Source organism: Myotis yumanensis, unplaced genomic scaffold, assembly GCF_028538775.1.
Source record: "Myotis yumanensis isolate MYYU_CA2020_CCGP unplaced genomic scaffold, mMyoYum1.0.hap1 SCAF_7, whole genome shotgun sequence".
NCBI classification, from domain to species: Eukaryota; Metazoa; Chordata; class Mammalia; order Chiroptera; family Vespertilionidae; genus Myotis; species Myotis yumanensis.
The window spans coordinates 86146227-86167469 of record NW_027223758.1 but is presented as its reverse complement, the minus strand read 5'-3'; the positions used below and the strand labels follow the sequence as shown (position 1 = coordinate 86167469).

Genomic DNA, 21243 nt, shown 5'->3' with positions numbered 1-21243 from the left:
AGTTTCAATTGGGGGAGGTGATAACGTTCTGGAGATATAGGGTGGTAATTGTTGCACAAAAATGTGAATGAACTTAATGCCACAGAACTCTGTACTGAAAATCATTACAACTATAAACGTTATGTCATGTAGATTTTACCACAAAGAACACACACACACACACACACACACACACACACATATCCTGGGTATAGCCCAAGGTTTAGATATTTCTTTTTTATTTTTTAAAAATTGTTTTTTTTTTGTTTTTTTGTTTGTTTTTTTTTAGAGAGAGAGGAAGGAGAGGGAGAGAGAGAGAAACATCAATCAGTTGCCTCCTAAATACCTCCTACTGTGCATCTAGCCCACAACCCAGGCATGTGCCCTGACTGGGAATCAAACCGGCAACATCTCGGACAACCACCTGATCCACACTGGCCAGGACTATATATTTCTTTAGGAGTGCTGTGCTAAGTTGCTTCAGGTATGAATTGTGACATAGTGGGGGAGGGCTTGTGACTGTATGGGATTCAATATTACTCTAAAGTAGGTAAGAGTAAAATTATCAGATCATGGTTCACATGTCACATGTCACACTGCTCTTTTCTGCCAGACCAAAATTATTTAGGACAATACGTTTCTTTGTAAAAGGAAATTCTCCCAATCAGATTGTATGCCTTGTGGATGTGAATTTTTGCATCTTATTTATTTTCTTCTAGTGGAATAAATTTTATATACATTGTCTAATATAGCCCTTTTATATAGACAGGGTGGGTTTTTTTTTTACTGTTATTTTACAGATGCGATGAATTAGTCTATGATCTATTTCGGGTCATTTCCTCTTTTCTAGACCTTCCAGCAACATAGCTGTTATTGAAGGACAGATTTTCATACCAAACTTCTTTGATATCTATAAGATGGTTTTCAGAATTGACTTTATTTTCATAACTACTAAATAATCTAGATGAAATAGCTGTGTTCTGGGACATACTGACAAAACACTTTGAATAGGCAGTCTTCAAAGGAAAAAGAAGAGGCAAAAAAATTTGGGTATTCACAAATGCCCACAATCATAGAAGGAAAACATCTCTCACATACAAAAGGGGATACTGGACTTCATGACAATAAAGGGAGTGTTAGGTGTCCTCCATCTCCATCAGCCTCCCACAATATCCCAAATTAACAATAGTCATGAGAAAAATGATACTCACTCATACGGACAATTGATCCTCTCTCAATGTTACATAAAGTGTGAACAAAGGGTCTTTAGAAAAATACTTCTTTGGGAGTGATCTGTAAGAATACAATGTAAGCCAATACAATCTGCTTTAGAGAAACATGACTTCAGAGACAACTCCACGGGCCCTCCTCTAACCATAGGCTGTTCCTGCCCTAGATTGTCCACTAGTTTCTTCAATGTGGGCTCTTAATTTTAAATAAGGATTTAACTATATGTGTCTCCTTTTTCAGATCTCTACTTATTACATCAAAATGTGGTGGCAGCAAAATGCTATGTAGACTGCAGAATGGATTCAGGAGTCTTAATCGGGGGTTGTTTGGGCTTCCTCAAGAACTTATCTGAGCCTCAGATTGCTCGGATGCTAATTGTTGCCATAAAAATATTTTCCTTAGAGAGTTTCTAAAGAATAAATGCAAACCACCTCAAGTAGTAGGAGTGGTGCCTGGTACTCCCTATGGCATGTTCTCTATATGGTAGTTAGAGCTGTCATTTTTATTATTGCTACAAAACACAACCATAACCTCAGAAAAAAAAGAAGTGCTCTTGGCTCCAAGAAGAGAACTTTTCCACAAAGTATTCAGATATAGGACTATGAGGAAATAAATTAATAAGAGATACAATTATCATTTTAAAAAAGGAAAATAAACAGATTTAACTGAGCTATGGGCCTGCCCTCATTTTTTTTTAAATGTCTGTCAGATAAATTCTGCTTGCAGAGATAAGTTAAATAAAAAAAAGTGGTCATAGATATTGAACAGGTAGCAATAATGAAAATAGTAATATTTTTAAAAGTGGAGGTTTCGTTGACAGCAACCGAGTAGCTTGTTCTCAGAGTTCCACCACATAGCGGACGCCCTGTCCTATGTGATGTCCGCGCTAGTGTCGGAGTTTGCTACCAGGCTGCTCTGATGCCTCCTCAGGTCCTATTGGAGGAACATCAGATGCTAACGAGATACCAATGCATTCTGGGAAAATGGCACCTGCTGCCACCTGGCCTTTCCCAGAGTTGCCCAGTTACAAGCCCCAAAGATTCATGGGAGGCACCTGATCCCCCCTGTCAGGCTTTCATATCTGAAAGCAAAACCTCGCAAGACATTTCCCAACAAGAAAGTACAACCTGAGTTTGGGAAGGCAGCTCAATCCTCTGTCTCCAGCCCCACACAGGGCAGTACCAGCCCCTGAAGCGGTTACACATGCTAGTAACATGCACATCTACGCAGTGAGGCATTAGGTTTCCCTGCTCCTCCAGGCCAGGCCTCCCTATAAATGGGCAGATAAGCGAAGAGGTTCTGAAGAACAAAGAACAGGAGATGTTAAGACTTTGCCCAATTACTGTGTTCGGGGGTCCTGCCTGTCACTGTCATTGCCCTGACAGCTCCTGGCTTTACCGCTTCTCAGGATGTTCTTTCCGATGGCTCTGAAGACGTGATGACCCTTCAAATCCGCAGAGCTCAGGGTCACGGTGTCTACTGTCAGACAAAACTTCATTACCCCACTCCTTCCCCCCACTCCAAGTTAGCCGTGTGGGGTTCAGGCAAGTTCAAGGTAAATTGACTGAAGTACAGGGAGTAGGTCACCTGAGCTTTCTAGAATCCCTTCACATGAAATTCATTCCTTGAAAATCCACAGAGAGTGCAAGGGCACAACTTGGTCCCCTCCTGCTGGCTGAAACGCTGCAGGCAGCGTGCCCGCTGGCACCTGTACACCGAGGCCAAGAGGAGGCCATCTGCAAGCACTTCGGTCCAGTGCTGGGCGCTGGGGTCACGTGGCTGAGGCTCCTTGGGAAAGAACTGCTGTGTTCTAAGAGCACACGCTGTGACCCAGTCACAGCATCGCTGCTGCTTTTCTGAGCTCAGCCCGTAAGTCCTGGCCCTTGGAAGTCACGAGTGACGCAGGTGGCAGGGAACGTAAACTTGCATACGTTGCGTGGAGACCTGACCCAGGTTGGGCTCCAGTCTCCTGTGCCCGGGACCAGCCCTGCTCTGGTTTGTACTCACAATGCCTTGCATTAGGACAGCGTTTCCTGATGCTTCTTCACCGATTTCCCAGTTCTTCCTATCTTCCGTTGACAGAGATTCTCTTCTAACATACACACTCGGTTGACTCCATGCCCTCACCGTGAGCGTATTAATTATCATCATCCTATGGTTAACGCAACCTCAGCTCCTTGGGACAAGAGCCGGAGGCCTTCAAGCTGTGGGCTGACCCTTTTCACACTCCCCGGCAGTCACCAAGCCTCGCACACCAGATCGCATCCTCGCTCCTCTGTCCCTTCTCATCCTGTCTGGCATCAGTTTTGTTCTGTTTCATTCTGATTTTCCTGGAGTTCCTTCTCCTGACTCACAGTTCTTCTTGGGTTTGGGTTTGGCAAACGCTTGTTCATTCTTCAAATCCAATCCAAATGATATCTCCTGGACGTAGGTTCCTGCCATTATGTCCTCTGACTCTAGCACATTGAGTGTTCTCTCCTTTGTGCTTTTGCTGCTATTGGTCTGTACGTCTACTCTAGCACATTTCCCATTGCTTTACTAGACACGTCTGTCTCCTTGACTCAATTGTGAATTATTTCAGAAGAGAAGCCATATTCCATTTGTATTTTATTGACACTCAGCATATATACCCACTGAGTCTAAGAATGGCAATGTTGCTGGTGTTCACAATTTTTTAACTGAATGCATATATAAATGGGAAAATTTTAACAGAAGAATTGCCAGGTATCTCCACAGTGTGCGATCGCATAAATGCTCACAGAGCTGGATCCTATCCACGTTCCATCCTAACTTAGTCCCACAGGTGGCCTTGGCATGTCCATCACCTTCCTGCGTCTCACTTTCATTATGTGAAAACTGAGAGGGTGGGATCTACTCAAAGAAGTCTTTCCAATCGAATACCCTTCATGGGCAGAGAAAGTCACCCGTGTGCTTTTGGTTTTGTTTTTAGCTGAATCCAGCACTTCTGTATTTACATTTCAGAAGTAAACAGAGATTAGAGATTAAGCATGACGCTGCTCTTAGTGGGTCATTTGTAACATGTCTCTAGCACACATTCTAAATAAACACATGCTGTCTTGCCTAAGTGGACCAGGGTGTTCACACTTGGTACAGCTGTGAGGTGAGCAACAAATGCTGCCTTGATGTAGAAGACGCCTAATTAGTTGCTTCAAGGGACAAGGATTCCATTTTGTCCCTTTGGAAGGAAGGAACTCTGTTACTTTTAATGGAGAGATTTTTAACATCTTCTCTTTATTTGCTCCATTTTCATTTGTATTTTCTTAGTGAGAGAAAGAATGGTGCAATGATGAGAAGATTTCAAAACTGAAATACAGAGTTTGCTAGAACAGGGAGTGTTTTTCAAGCTTTTTCATCTCACAGCACATGTAAACTAATTACTAACAGGTGGCGGCACACCGACACATATATTTTCTGCTGACCTGACAAAAAATGGATATACTTTTGATTTATTCACACCGATGACTCTGGTGTTGGCTGTTGTCATTTCGTTATTAGACAATCCAAGGCAAACGAGGTCAGGTACTGCACGTTTTAAAAATCCTTGCGGCACAGCAGCTGAAAATCGCTGGAACAGGAAACAGGCTTCAAAGTGACAGCGGCAATGAAAGTGACAGCCACACAAATGTCACCCCAGACGCACCCTATGCAGCCGGTGCTGTCCTGAAGAGGAGGGAGGTTCAGAGGTGAGTCGCCACAGACAAAGACCGTGGCGGATGGAGAGCACCCTGGTCGGAGGTATTGCCACTGCACCCAGGTTAAAAACTGTTTGTTTGGTTTTTTTTCTAAGCACAGTCTGAGAAACAGGCTTATAAACGTTTTGTTTTCATATAACCTCTGTTTCACCATCTAGTAAACTTCTAAGAGACTAGTCACATAATAACTACTGCCACAACAAATAAGAAGTTCTTTCCTGGAAAAAAGTTTTGGCTTAAAATTATTTATTTTGTTGGATTTTGGCCAGTGTCTCTACAATAAATCTGACTCACTCTGGGTGATCTTCTAGTTCTGTGTTGTTGGGTTTTTTTGGTGGGGAGGAGGGAGGGAGGGAATCTTATCTTTCTCCATTGCAGTTATCATCGATGTGTAGACACATTCCTGGTCTATATATCAGGCCTGGATTTCTCCTCTGAGCTCCAGGGGCCTATTTTCAAGGACCTGCTTGACAGTCCCCTTGAACATTGTAAAGGCATGTCAAACCAACGAGCCTGAAACAGAACTGATGCCCGTTCTTCCCAAACCTGGATCTTTCCAGTATCCTTATCTCACTCAGCACATTGCCCCACCGTCCACCCATTTACAGGAGCCAGAGACCTGGGAATTATCTTGAAAAGTCTCCTTTCCCTCACTGTGAATGCCCAAGCCATCACCTGGTCCCGTCAGTGTTGTTACCTAAATATCTCCAGAATCTGTCACCTGCTCCCTCTCCACCCAGACCCCCTTAATCCGACCCAGCATCCTCTCCAGCCTGGACTCCTGCAAAGCCTGCCCAATGGCTCCCCAGCACCCACCCACTGCTTCTGATCAAACTTCCACTCCGCAGCCACCATCAACCTCTCTAAACGCAAGTCTGAGTATGGTCTAGACCAGTGGTCGGCAAACTGCGGCCCCTTGAGTGTGGCTCTTCCACAAAATACCACGTGTGGGCGTGCACGTACAGTGAGATTGAAACTTCGTGGCCACACTCAAGGGGCCAAAGAGCCGCATTTGGCTCACGAGCCGCAGTTTGCTGACCACTGGCCTAGACATCACGCACATGCTCCGTGACTTCTCTTACAGAAGCGTGTTCCTTCCCTTTAGAGCTCTCCACTTGGTGTGTAGTCATATACTCATCAGTAGAATGATCCTCCCAACACCGTTAAACTGCTTCCAAAGAGACTGCCGGCTTCTCTGTTATTTCAATCGCAGTGCTAGGCGAGTGAATACAGGGTCACTCATTCATATATGGCATTTATAAATGGCATACCTTTAAATATCTATTCAACCCATTGGAAGAATTAAATCACAGTATCTCATCGTAAGACCATTTTGAGGTAGAAAGGATGGGACTGAATTTCACTGAGAAACAGAGTGACAGGAGGGCCATTCCTGCTGAGCCTTAAGCCAGGGTCAGAGTATGGTGCTTTGGATTTAGAGACTTGCTCTCCTTCTCTCACAACCCACTCCCTTCACCATAACAAGCCTGGTCAGCTGCACAGTCCTCAATGCTGCAGAGCAGGGGAAGGACATGTAAACACCATGTTGAAAATCTGCCCGGCTAGTGTGGTTCAGTGGTTGAGTGTCCACTTATGAACTAGGAGGTCACAGTTCCATTCCCAGTCAGGGCACATGCCCGGATTGCAGGCTCCTCCCCAGCGGGCGGTGTCCAGGAGGCAGCTAATCAATGATTCTCTCTCATCATTGATGTTTGGATCTCTCTCTCCTTCTCCCTTCCTCTCTGAAATAAATTTTAAAAAAATGTATATTTTTTAAAATGACAGAAAATCACCCTACCTGGTTTGACTCAGTGGATAGAGTGTTGATCTGTGGATTGAAGGGTCCCAGGTTCGATTCCAATCAAGGGCACACGCCCAGGTTGCCGGTTCAATCCCCAGTAGGAGGCATGTAGAAGGCAGCTGATCAATGTTTCTCTCTCGTCATTGACGTTTCTCTCCCTCTCTCCCTCTTCCTTCCTCTCAGAAATCAATAAAAATATATTTAAAAAAAGAAAATCCAATGCACAGTGAATTCTAAAGTGAATCCTCCATGTCAATCATGAAGAGCTGCTCTCACCTCCCAAGCAGTGAGCAGAGGTTTCCCGAGGCAGCATAAAGCACTGCATTGCATACAGCCCTGCACATGGAAGACCCTGACTTTGTTCTGCCACAAAGTCATGTGACGTTGAGCAAGTCGGGAGCTATCTCAGAGCCCTCCTGCTTCATTTGCAAAAGGAAGTTACCAGTCACTTATCTGCCTACCTCACAGGGTCATGGTGGGGATTAAATTGAAAGATGCCCATGAAAGTGTTTTTACTTCTCTCATCTGAACTCCTGCAGTCTTTATATGTAGCACTTTTACCGAATATCTTTTACTTGTATGGTACAGTGAGGAGATCACTGGACTGGAAACCTTGCATTTAAATTCTGATTTTTAATATTTACTGGTTGTGTAGCTCTTCAGGCAGTATTTCTGAGACCTCCTGAACAGAGCAAGGCGTGCTCATCTGTAATATGGAGATTATCATTCCTGCTTTATCCGAGGATCAAATGGGCTAATGTTTGTGAAAGTGATAAAGTCCTTTCTAATGATCAATTGGAGAATATCTGCATTTCACTGACGCTCATTTCTAACCAACGCCATGATTTGCACATGGCACTGCTAACTGAATGGGGTGCTTATGGGGCATCAGGTGATGGGCATCTGTCTTAGGCACTTTGTCTTAACTTCATTTAATACTCATCACAACCTGACATGTTGCGTCAATGATGATCCCAAGTGCGGAAAGCAAGGCACCAGGAATTGGCCCAAGGCCACACAGCTAGTCAAATTCTGAGCCAGGACTGAAACCCATGCAATTCAATTCCAGAGCCACAGGGCCTTACCCTTTCGGCTATACTGTGCCACACTTCATAAGTAACTTTAGATTACTAAGTGGGAGGTATGATATTCTATGCATGAATTAAAAAGTTTGCTCCTGTAAGTTTTATATGGTAGATAAATGATGCAAGTAAACTAAGCCATCAAGTCAGAAAATTATAAGAAATAAGCCTACAGAGGAAATTCATGTCATAATTCATAAAAAATATCAAGAGAGCTTGGTTCTTTTCCAGGTTAATCAGTTAGGACAGTGGTCGGCAAACTCATTAGTCAACAGAGCCAAATATCAACAGTACAACGATTGAAATTTCTTTTGAGAGCCAAATTTTTTAAACTTAAACTATATAGGTAGGTCCATTGTTATTAACTTAATTAGGGTACTCCTAAGGCTTAGGAAGAGCCACACTCAAGGGGCCAAAGAGCCGCATGTGGCTCGCGAGCCCCAGTTTGCTGACCATGGAGTTAGGAGGAAGTTAGGTAGCCATTGAGAGCACCTACTTTAGAGTCAGGCCTGTATTAAACCCTGGTCCCACCACGTACTAGCTGTATCACAGAGGTGCAAACTTCTTCCTTAAGGGGGATGTTGTTGTTGTGAGGAGTAGATAAGACAACTCTGTCAGATGCTTAGTCTGGTACCTGGCACCGTAAGTGTTCAGTAAATGCCTGGTCCCGTTATCCATGCGTACTCTGTGGGCTTGGGCATGTGATTTCAGCCTCCCCAGAGCATCCGTCTCTAAGTGTTCAAGTAGAAGGAAGTTCAAGTAGAAGGATTCAAAAGACCCCTTTCAAGTCTAATGATTTTTAGGTACTAAGAGGGGATAGATGGATATCTCTGAAGTAATTATGTCTTATGAATTCTGACTTTCACGATCTAAAATTTATGCTACTCTCTGATTTATGGAGTGAAAGCACCGAGGCGGATGAATAAAAAAATGTTTACTATGGCACTTGCATTTATTGCCACCATTAACTAATCGGGCAGATTCATGATAATCTGAGCCAGAGTAATTTGCCTGACAAAATCATTGCTAATCTGAGGCAAATGTTCAACCCACGACCTTTAGAAAGCTATTGTGTTAAGGATTTTAATAAATATGAGCAAACAAGCATCACAGCTCAGAAACAGGTGGTTGAGCATCATCCCAGGCACCCAGAGGTCACTGGTTCCATTCCCAGTCAGGGTACTTGCCCAGGTTTTGGGTTTGATTCCCTATAGGGGGCACATAAAAGGCAGCTGATCAATGTTTCTCTCTCCCATCCATGTTTCTTTCTCTCTCTCCCCCTTCCTCTTTCTCTAAAATCAATTTTTTAAAAACGTATTTTAATTAAAGAAAAACCCAACAGAGAAAGGAGTCATAAAGTCTCCATTTAGTAATGAGTGAAGGACACAGAGTTGATTCCACAGGTCTCTGAGGTCCCTGCCAAGATGTGCCGCCGCCAGTGCCCCACAATGTACCTCTAAAGAGAGGGGTGGCTAGGCTGAATTCTCCTGGTGGCACCTACCTGTTGTCACCTTCTCTGGAGAAAAAGACGGTGAAGGTTTGAATGTTCCCTTTTGCTTCTGCAGGTGGGCGCCAGCTGAGACGGATGAACCGACTGGAAACCAGGACAGGGACCACATCTCTGGGAGCGGAAGGGAGCACACTGGAGCTGGGGATCGCTGAGGAGGAAGGAGAGGAGGCGGTCAGAGGTGTCAGTGCCACGGGTGGGCAAAGGGCAGGGAAGCAAAGCAGACCCAGCAGCAAACACAGAATGGCACATCCACACAGATGCTATGGAAATGAAGACAAACCAGGAAAGGAAAGAAACAGTAAACAGAATCAAAGGTATAACAGGATTCCTTGGGGTTTATGAAAAGGTGGCTAATTAACCGCATATGTAATTTGACTCATATTTTTTTCAGTTTCTATTAATCATGAGATCAATGGCAATAAGACTAAACGTCCTATTTAAGTGTGAAGTGGGGAAACATGACCATGGACCTGCACGTATTGATAGATGCTTCAGGTAACCAAGTAGCTGTTACAGAACCTCATTCCTCTCAGAGCCCGTTTACACTGTTTTTGGTATAATTTGAGGAATTTTCTTATGTATTCCCTAAGACCACAGAAAATTTAAAGAAGCAAATTAAAATCGATGGGAGCTAACAAGTATAGGGTGTCCCAAAATTCACGCGAGATTTGAATTTTGCGTGAGCATTAACAACAACAACAAAAAAAAATAAAAGCCTAATTTTACTTGGTGTATTGAATCAGATTCTAATATCTGTTGCACTTTGATGTCAATCTCTACAATTTGATAAGCATTACCAAGTACCAATTATGGCCCAGGAGCAGGGACAATGAAGACCAATGAAGACCATGGCTTTGTGTATGTTTTAGCAAAGCCATGGAGGCCATTTACTCAATGTGCTATTCCATACATAACCCTATACTGTATGCTCTATGAATCAATAAAAAATTTAAAATTTTTAATTATAAACCTGTGTTTTCTATCAAAATTACTTCTTGTGTGAATTTTGGGACACCCTATAGAAACAGTTCTCATGAACTACCTGCTAGTAAGGGAAATGACCCCTCCAAAAATCCTAGGACACATAAAGCTAGGCAATTGCACCTATCAAAATTATCAAAATCTGACAACTGTTATTCATAGGAATAACTCAATCATTCACAATTGCAAAACTGGCTTTTTAAACTTTTGGGGCATTGCTAACCTGTTTTAGAAGTTTTTGAGTGTGTGTGTGTGTGTGTGTGTGTGTGTGTGTGAATTCATAACTCACCTTTGCTGGGAAGATATTTTCTTATGTGTTCAAGCCCCGAGGTCTAGGAAATGTGAGTTTCTGGCCCCAAATCACAAGAACCCATTTTCCTATATTTAATCTTCAGACTGGCTTTTGTGCTCCATTTGTATCCAATTCTTATAAAAGGTAGTCTCCTTTCTTGCATCCCCTCTCTCTCTCCGCGGGCTGGGTGCTGGGAACTGCACCCCCGTTAGCTAGAAAACCACTTGGGGGGCGGGGGCCATCTCATTTCCCAGTGGTTCCAGAAACATTATCAATTTACAATACATACGGGTGATACAGAGGGAGAGGTTTTAAAGAACTGCAGAAAGCTTTCAAAGTGATTTCTGGCTCTGCAGCTTCTCAGCCCACGTCTTCATTGATAGAATTTCCCCTGGCTTTCTTGATCAGCACAGCATTAGAAATAAATGGGAGACTAGCAGGGGCATAGCCAATCTTCTGTGGCAGAGTGGAGAGGGGAGGGTGGAAGGCTGATGCCTGGATACGCAGCGCCTCTGTCCAAAACATGGGTGATATCAACCCTCTTGACAAAAACCGTTACTTGCATACACCGTGGACAGCGCCAGCCAGCACAGTGAAGGGAATTCATCCCCTCCCTTCCCACTCACTGCCTGTCCCCTCCAAAGCTGCTTAACTCACTCATATCTACACTGTCCTCTCAACTGGACAGCCCGAAACCCCAATTGTGTCTCCTATTCCTGACTCTCTCCCACTCGCCCCTTCTGGGATCCCCGCTCCTGGACAACTCACCTTAACTGCAAGGCCACACTTACAGCCACAGCCCCAGAACTGCCATGCTCTCCTCCAGCTCCTCTGCTTCCCCTGCCACTCCCCTCCCACACGGTGTTCTCTGTGCAGAGTCCAGAATAAGCTTGTAAAGGTCACATCACTCTGTTGGTTATTATCCTCCAGGCCTACTCTTTCCCTCAGAAACGCCAAACTCCTCAGTCTGCCTGCTGGCCTGGCTCCTGTTGACCACTTTTCTTGGTCTGGCTTCCTCCACAAAGAGCGTGTTAGGAAAGGCCTTAAGCGCACATGCTTTATTCGGAAGGTGATCCCGGGAAACACCCTCGGGGAGGGGGGGAAGTGAGGCAGCAGGGAGAGAGCTACCTGGCAGTTATTGCTGTGGAAACTGCAGGGAGCCCCACTGGGGACTCTTGGAGTCAAGGTGCCACAAGCCCCTGAGGGATCCACTCCTGAAGCAAGCAGGCTGGGGCATTGATCTACCATCCTACTCTCCTCCACTCATTGAGGATGATTCCCAGGGAGTTAGCCATCGTGCATGGTAGCCTTGTGCGTTCCTATCACCACAAAATACCACCTTTGGGCAGAGGCTTGTAGGTGTCCACAGTAAGCAGCAACCATTGGCTCTATTCATTCAGCAAATGTTCTAGAGCATCTATGCCATATCAGGCCTTCTGCTAGGTCAGGAAGAGCGTGGTCCTCGGCAGCTTCCATGGAGCTCCTGGCTCTTTAGCGAGCTCTGTGGCAGAGTGGAGAGGCAAGGGGGGAAGGTGCATGCTGACCCATGAGCAATTCCCTAGGGCCTGGGCACAGGCAGCTCCCACCCATTTGAAACCCATCTCATTCACTTGACTCCCACTTTCCTCTTGACTTAGGTGCCTTTCCTTTGGCAAGATGGACCCAAGCATTCACAAAATATGTATCTACCAGGTACTAATTCATATCTATAAAATTAAAAAGAATGTCTAGAAATCAATAAAATAATGAGGAATCTTATTTTAAAATAAGGTTTAACTTGACAAATAAATGTGCATTAAAATAAAATCTAAAAATGTCTGTCTGAATAAAGTCTATTGAAACAATCTGTCTGTACTCAGTCAGTGTGGCTCAGTGGTTGAGCGTCAACCTGTGAACTGGAGGTCACGGTTTGATTCCAGGTCAGGGCACATGCCCTAGTTGCAGGCTCCATCCCCAGTGTGGGGCATGCAGGAGGCAGCTGATCAATGACTCTCTCATCATCAGTGATGTTTCTATTTCCCTCTCCCTCTCCATTCCTCTCTGAAATCAATAAAACATATTTAAAAAATAAAACAATCTGAGTAGCAAGACTTTAGAGAGTGTTACTACCTGGTTTTGGCCAGGGAGTTCCACTCCCTTACCCTCTCAGCTGAAGCCTGTGAGAGTACAGACTTCAGAAGTCAACTTGGCAAAATTCTTTAAGATGAAAAATATTCATACCATTTGACTAAGCACTTTCATGTCCATAACTTTCAAAACTAAATACCCCATTTATCAATGTGCTGATGTGAAATCATTGGACTTTTTCTCAAAATATAATGCCTGTACTTTTTATCAGTTCAAAGAAAAGGGGATTCTTACAGACTATTTTTACAAAAGATTTTTTAAACACAAAAGGTGATCAGTGATGACTTTGAAAAATCTTCGGAAAATTTTCAAGTTAGAAAATAATTTTTAAAAGAACAAGAAAGAAAATTTCAAATCCTTTTTGTCCCAAAGCACCTCCCTTATAGATGATATCACATCGAAGTGAGTATGGTTTCCCATCCTTTCAGGGACACCAGGAAGGAGAGCAGCGGAGTCTCTCCACTCGGATGCTCTTCTCTCCAGCTTCCCCGAGTGCCTACACTCGGATGGCACAGATAGAGCTCAGAAAAGGATTAATCACGAACTCTTTACTTCAATTTAAATGGTCCTTATATGAAAAGGAAGGGACGCATTTTTAACAAAGGAATGGCTTCTTGCTTTACACAGGGAAATTAATTTTGTTCTGACTAATCCTCCATGCTTTCTCTCAACAGTAACTTGTCTTCACAGAGTGAGAACTCAATAAGGAACCAATCAAGACTCCTTTTCTTTGCTCTTGGAGGCCTAATCTCCACTCTGGCCCTAATCTCTCTGGCCCATTACTGTTGCCATGGCTACAACTTCTGTTGTCATGGAGAAGAGGAGGCGAATTTGTCACACTCTAACATAGTCTTTTTTTTTTTAAAGAACCTCTTTAAAAAAAATTATCATAGCAAAATCCAGGAATAAGAGGTGATTTCTGAAGATAATATAAATGGGAAGAATAGTTTTGAAACAAAAAAAATAAGAATAACATTTTTATGATGTCATTGCAATAGCCTTGGTAATAATTATATTATTGGATTAATTTTTCCATGAAGTTACATTTTGTCTAGATACCAGAGACTTTTGTTCTGTCAAATTTTTACTATGTTGTTTTATGAGTATTATTTTATATCTGTGCTATTAACAGTATCTGACCTCCACTTCTATGAGGCATATGAAAGATGATAAAATGTATTCACAAAATCACAAAAATATTTAATTTGCATTAAATATCAAACAACCAATAGGCTTTTTCCACTGTCACTCCCCATGTTGTTAACTGAAGTACTACTATCAGTGTAGCCACCAGCTCAGCTAGATGCTTTCTTCCATGTATCTCCTTATTATCTTGAAGATTTAATAAAAATAAAATATAACCAGATAACATTAGTGACGTGACAGGAACATTTAATTGTCCTAAGAGCAAACATTTATTTATTTGCCTTTGGCGTTTTTTTCTTGTTTGTGCTCTCTTGACTCCAAACTCTAGCATTTAATGCAGCCGTGGGCAAACTACGGCCCGCAGGCCGGATCTGGCCCATTTGAAATGAATAAAACTAAAAAAAAAAAAAAAAGACCGTACCCTTTTATGTAATGATGTTTACTTTGAATTTATATTAGTTCACACAAACACTCCATCCATGCTTTTGTTCCGGCCCTCCGGTCCAGTTTAAGAACCCATTGTGGCCCTCGAGTCAAAAAGTTTGCCCACCCCTGATTTAATGGTCTAATGGGGAAGTAGATAAAATTTAAATTTTGGTTAAAGTTTTTATAGTTAAGAAATTAATTTTACAACCTTACCAAAAAGAAGTGTGGCTGTTTATATTTGAAAATAACAAAATAACATTTTTATAAAGCTTCACTTATTTTCAAATTCAGAGAATCAGGGCCTTTGAGCTAGTGTATTAAGAACCGTATAAAACGAAGACAATTTAAAATTTCTGATTTTAAAAAAAGTGATTTGAAACAATATTTCATTTTAAATGAATATGAATGAGATGTTAATAAACTACAATATTTCATTGAATCTTCCTTTTTACATAAAATAATTTACTGGATTAGTATCTAAAAATCAATAACCAATTTTTATTGAATGTTTATCATGTTCCTATTATTAAGCTTATAAGAATTATTATTTTTCTATTTTCTATCTTTAAATATATTTTTATTGACTTCATAGAGGAAGGGAGAGGGAGAGAGAGATAGAAACATCAATGGTGAGAGAGAATCATTCATCAGCTGTCTCCTGCATGCCCCCTCCTGGGGATCCAGCCCATAACCCAGGCATGTGCCCTAACTGGGAATGGAACCTTAACCTTCTGGTTCACAGGTCAACACTCATCCACTGAGCCACACAGCTGGGCAAGAATTATTTATTTTTAGACCATGTTCCGTTGCCCTGAGAGATTAGGGAACTAAAATGTTAGACAATTACAACATTTGAGACAGTCACTTACATACAAACAAGTTCTATGCTAAATTTTTGGTAGGGTGGTTGTTTAGAAATCAGAACTCACTTCTAACTAAACCATTTCTATCCTATTCCCCAAAAAACTATTTATCATTTCATAAATGATCACAGTACTCACACTATGACATTGGCTCCCACTTGTATGAGTATTCTTTGGTAAAATCAATTTATGTATCCAATCACTAATCCATTCAATGCCCATGGAGGAATTACTATGTGTAAGGCACCATGGAAGGCCTGTTTTATCCATTTCCCTATTCTCCATGCCTCTGGTTCTCCTGCAAGGACCAATGTCCTCTCACCTCCAGCATTGCTCCTCCATTCCAGCTCTACTTCCCCAGCTGCCTGGAGCAGGGTGGCCTGAGAAAAATCCAGTGGGAGGTCCTGGAGGTAGGGAGCTAGGCTTGAGGGCTTCCACAGGCTTTCCTTGCTGGCTCTCAGCTCTCCACACTGAACTTGCTCGGTTCCATGATGACCTCACACTTTCTTCTCTGCTACTTCCACGTGCTGCAACCTCAGCTGGAATACCTCCCTCCAACTGCCTTGCTGCCCTGCCCTTCAGATTTCAGTTTAGCTGTCACTCACTGATCCCCACCCTGGCTTAGGTGCCTCTGTCATGGGCTTTTTTAGGACCAGGATAAGTGTCCTCTCAGGATACTGACGACCCTGCACTGTAATGGCCTACTCACCTTTGGGTGCCCTTTACTAAATTATATGCTCGGTAAGAGGAGGAACCAAGACTAAACGGTTTACCACTTTAATCCCCAAACCTAGCAGAGTGTGTTTAGAAGCACCATAGGCATCCAATATATCCTTGTAGTGTGAGCAAAATGAAAGGCTTTGCGAATTTGTGAAATTACAATGATTAGACTTTGACTAGAAAATTCCCTGCCAGAACCCTCTAAATTGGGTACTTGAGAATATGTCTGGGGAGGGACCTGAGCTATTATTGCAAGCTGGTTATGCTCATAATTATAACTCTGCTAATAAATCACATGTACATTTCAAAACTAATCTCAGAAGAAGGTTCCAGGGGAATGTAGGTATGGGTGTGAATATTTCATTTAGGATCAAATGGAGAGAAGAAAATGTTCTGAAAATCCAACTATACACTAAAGGATGAGTTGTGTTTAGGTAGGAATAATTCCCCAGACAAGCAATGCTTTCATTGAGAAGATTTTAAGAAAGAAAGCCTGAAACACTGGTTTGGGCTGACCTGTGCCTCCAAGGGGAAAACCTGGGGGTCTGATATCAGAAGTCTGATACTTATGCCAGGACCATGCATCAAAGAGGATTGCCAGGCCCAGGCTGTACCCTAAGAAAGATTACCTATGGCCATACACAGGGACAAGGTGAAAAACAAGTTCTGGACAATATTATCATATCAGCAGAGGTAGCTGCATCTCTCAGAGTATGAAGTCTTTGCAAGAGACAAAATGAGAAGACAAATATTGGGTAAACTGGTCAACCAACAGATGTGTGAATGAATGCTTTTATATTCAAATCTGTACATTGTATGTATATGAAAGCATACATTGTATGCTTTTAATGATTTATTTTTAAAAATTTATCTTTATTATTGAAAGTATTACAGATGTCCCCTTTTTTCCCCATTGACCCTGTCTACCCCACACCACCCCTCCCAGGCCTTCACCACACTATTGTCTGTGTCTATGGGCTATGCATATAAGTTCCCCAGTTAATGTCTCCCACCCACCCCTGCCTTCCCTTTAAGATTCCACAGTGTGTTCCATGTTACTATGTCTCTGGATCCATTTTGTTCATCAGTTTATTTTGTTCATTAGATCCTACATATGAGTAAGATCATGTGATACTTATCTTTCTCTGACTGGCTTATTTCACTTAGCACACTACTCTCCAGGTCCATCCATGTTGTCTCAAAGGATAAGAGATCCTTCTTTTTTTTACAGCTGCATAGTATTCCATGGTGTAAACGTCCCACAGCTTTTTTATCCACTCATCTGCTGATGGACACTTGTCTGTTTTCAGATCTTCGCTATTGTAAATGGCACTGCTATGAACATAGGGTACATATGTCCTTTCTGACTAGTGTTTCAGGTTTCTTAGGATATATTCCTAGAAGTGGGATCACTTGGTCAAATGGCAGTGACATATTTAACTTTTTGAGGAAACTCCATACTGTTTTCCATAATGGCTGCACCAGTCTGCATTCCCACCAGCAGTGTACTAGGTTTCCCTTTGCTCCACATCTTCACCAGCAGTTGTCATTTGTTGATGATAGCCATGCTGACAGGTGTGAGGTAATACCTCATTTCTTTATTTTCACCTTGTTTACTTAGGAAAGTACCTCTTAAAGAGCTCATCCAAGATGGAACAAAGACCACAGGAAGCTTGGGAAGGTGGCTAGTCCCTCATTTATGTAAACATAGACGGATTTGAGTAGAAAACTGTCATTAAACAGAGGGATGTTGGATCCGTTCTCTGACACTCTGCGAGTATGTGAATTGGGAAGTTATTTAGCTTCTCTAAGCTGAAAATTGATTAAAAATCGATTCAAAATATTTAACACGCATGGTTAAGTGATGGTGAGAAATAGATTGTAAGGGCTCCCCACAGTAACTAGCATATGAGTTGTATACAATAAATGGCTGTTACTATTTGTCTGTTTTTAGATCCAGAGAGCAGAAAGTCTGTCTTTGCTGGGCCAGTGAGATGATGCCCAGCTGGAAATCCATAGCCCCTCCTGGAAAGGCTTTGGGAAGAATTTGGGCTAAATCGAAAGGTGAAGTAAGCTGGGGACAAGGGTTCTTCCTTTATGCAAGGTCAGGACTTGGTCACTTCAATATCTTTCCAATTTCCTTTACCAGCTGGCAGAGAAAACATCCTTTGTTTGCCCTTTTTGTCATCCCACATGCCTGCTCCTACAAGAATATACTTCATTTCAGGCTTCTTTTCTTTCTCTGCACTTTCTTGCTAATCATTGTGCCCTTTCCACCTGTCACTATCCAAGGATTCCTAAGGCCACCCTTCACCTCTCCCATCAATGTCTTTTCCTGGCGTCTTTCACCAACTGCAGGATGACTATGCTTCTCCCCAATCCCCAGATCCCTTTGTTTCCATCCTTTTCCTGGAGTTTATGCCTTTGAATTCCTAGTCATTGTTTATCTATTCTCCATGCCCAGGGACCCCAAACGCACCATTTCAATCATTCTCCTGTCACCAGAGCTTCCTCTAGGGAGAATGGCTGACAAGCTGTGAAATCTCCCCTCCCTTCCCTCATGTGCCTTTATCATCCTTCACCTCATCCCAGCCATATGGTGCTTTGTCCCAGCTGCCATACAACCCTCTTCCGCGGCCCGTGAAGAACATGTGAAGAACACACACACTGCTGATTCGGATCAAGAGGCAGACTTTAAGAAGCTGTGCTTCCCTCTTTGGTAGTCAGACAACTACCAAAGGCAAATAGCAACAAGCTGTGTTGTTAAGAAAAATAACTGAATTAGTGCTAGGGAATCTTATTATTATTATTTTGTTCAGTACCTGAATTTTTCCAGCAAGGAACTCAACTAAAGGTACGTTGAAGATAATATAAATTAAGTAAAAAGAAGTAAAGGTTTAAGCTACTCCCTTTAGTGGAATAGCTCCTTTTAAGAACCACTTTTACTGTTTCAGGATTCCAAGTGACAAAATAAAGTTCCAATCACGTTGATGGCTCAGTGGGTTCTCCTAATGGCAAACTTCTAACTCTGTCCATGGGACTTAACATAAAATTTAAATTTACTTACTTAAAGTTACAGTCTGTGTAGCTGTGGGAATGCTCATTGCCAGGGTAGGCTAGTTCCAATGTTTGTGCCAATGAAATGTCTCTGAGAATGAGTCTCAGGATAACAGGTGCACCAAGCGCCGTGTTTCTGATGGACAGGAAGAGAGCGGATGTGTGAAGAGGCACTCAGGCCAGGAGTGCATCTGCAGGGCATGGGAGTTTATGAGGCATCTGTGTGCTGTACAGTCGGCTCTCATTTCTAGCTATTCGCCCTGGAATTTTATAGCCATCAAAACAAATTAAAGAAAAATAAAAATAAAAAAACAATATAAGAGGATATAAAACTCAGGTAAGTTATTACTTGTTCCAATTAAGTTTATATAAATAGAACCTATTGCTGCTGAAGCCTCTGCAAGGCACCGGGGGGCCATAGAGGGAGCATGTATGAAGGATGCTTCCGTAGATCCTGGTTTCATTTTAGCTTTGTCCTTCTAGGTCTATAAACCCCGGGGAGAGACAGGAGGGAGGCGGAGAGGGAGGAAGGGAGGGAGAGAGAGAGAGAGAGAACAAGTCCATCCTTTATGGGAATTTGGTGAACATGGACAGTTTGAAACCATGTAAGTTCATTGCATTTTCTTTTTTTAATGTACTGCAGTGAAGAAAATGATAGTGAAGCTATAAACTATAAAAGAGGCTTATTGGCCTGAACCTAGCACTCACACTTCAAATCCATTAAGCAGGCAAACAAAATAACTATCAGAGATGACTGATAGGTAACAGAGACATTATATAATCATAAATTGTGGCCGTGCATCCAATGCCAGGATTCTCCTTGGTCACTCTAAATAGAACTATAGTAACTCCTACAGAAAGAATGATTTTATAAGTCTTGTTAGAATATGTAAAAAAAAAAAGAATATCATTAATGTGTTAATTTAACTGATGATCCACATCAATTTGAATTACAGTTGATAAATTTATAGAATAATTCAAAATGTATCATAGCACATGAGAAATTCTGAAATATATATATATTAAGTTTGATCTCTGGTTGCAATTATAGCAAAGCAAAAAATATGTTTTTCCTGTATTCACATGTTCACCCTGATCAAGTAAGAGGTATGAGGGCCTTTGCCGGTGTGACTCAGTAGCTTGAGCATTGTCCTGTGTACTGAAAGGTCGCCAGTTCCATTCCTGGTCAGAGCGCATGACCAGGTTGCCAGTTCAATCCATAGTCAGGGTGCATATGGGATACAACCGATCAATGTTTCTCTCTCACATCAATGTTTCTCTATCTCCCTCTCCCTTTCTCTATCTTTAAAATCAATAAGCACATTTTTTAAACAAAGAGGAATAATGGATGGTATTTTTTAATATGTATTTTTATTGATTTAAGAGAGGAAGGGAGAGAGAGATAGAAACATTAATGATGAGAATCATTGATCGGCTGCCTCCTGCACACTCCCAACTGGGGATCAAGCCCACAACCCAGGCATGTGCCCTTGACTGGAATCAAACCCGGGACCCTTCAGTCCACAGTCCAATGCTCTCCACTGAGCCAAACCAGTTAGGGAGGATGGTACTTTTTATGAAATAAAGAGAAAAGAATTATGAGATGATCTATATTCTCTTTCAGTTAGTAGTTGGGCAAATATCTTCCAGGGTGTAGACAGGTTAATCTCTAAACTCACTACCACTCAGGTTCTATCATGTTAGGAAGCAACAATATCTTCCATTTCTGTCTCTTTTCTTCTTTAACTTGTTTCTTTTTTCTCTAAAACTGATTAATTCAAACTTTAGACAGAATTTGGAACCCGATGACAGCCTCAGTATCCAGTCCAGGAGTAATAGCTGGATTGAAACATAATACAGTACAGAGCAGGTTGGAATTAGGAAGTTAAAATAATGGAGTTCTATGCCAGGCTCACTACTGATTATATGACCTTATTATAATTAAAATACCCACTATCTCTATACTTTTTCCAGTGTCAAAACATTGTATGAACATTCCTCTTCTTCTGCCTGACCACAAAATATAGCAGATGATACCCATCAAATGCTGAAGTTTATTAAAATGGGCAAGACAGAGGCTGGTGCCTCTTAGCATTAAATTCAAGCATTAACATTAATTTCTATTCAAGCAAAAAGATAGATTGTCCTTGCATAGGAAGCCTCAGTAGTGTTAAGATGAAAATTCACACTGAAATATCTCCAAATCTCCAGCAAGCAAGAAGCAGCTCTGACAGCACCAGACAGTTCTATGGCTTCCTGAGCCCAAGCTGGGCTCTGTCAGGTACTCTCTGTGAGATACCGGGTGAGATGCTTAAA

At 42.1% G+C, this 21243-nt stretch overlaps 1 protein-coding gene across 2 annotated transcripts in view; it reads right to left on the bottom strand.

Annotated features, from left to right (window-relative positions):
* DCC (DCC netrin 1 receptor) overlaps nt 1-21243 on the bottom strand; it is a 937052-nt gene that overhangs the window by 255518 nt on the left and 660291 nt on the right. For both annotated transcript variants that reach the window (XM_070421174.1, XM_070421175.1), the window contains exon 8: nt 9307-9463. In XM_070421174.1, the coding sequence (XP_070277275.1) occupies nt 9307-9463 (157 nt within the window). The remainder of the gene's footprint in view (nt 1-9306; nt 9464-21243) is intronic.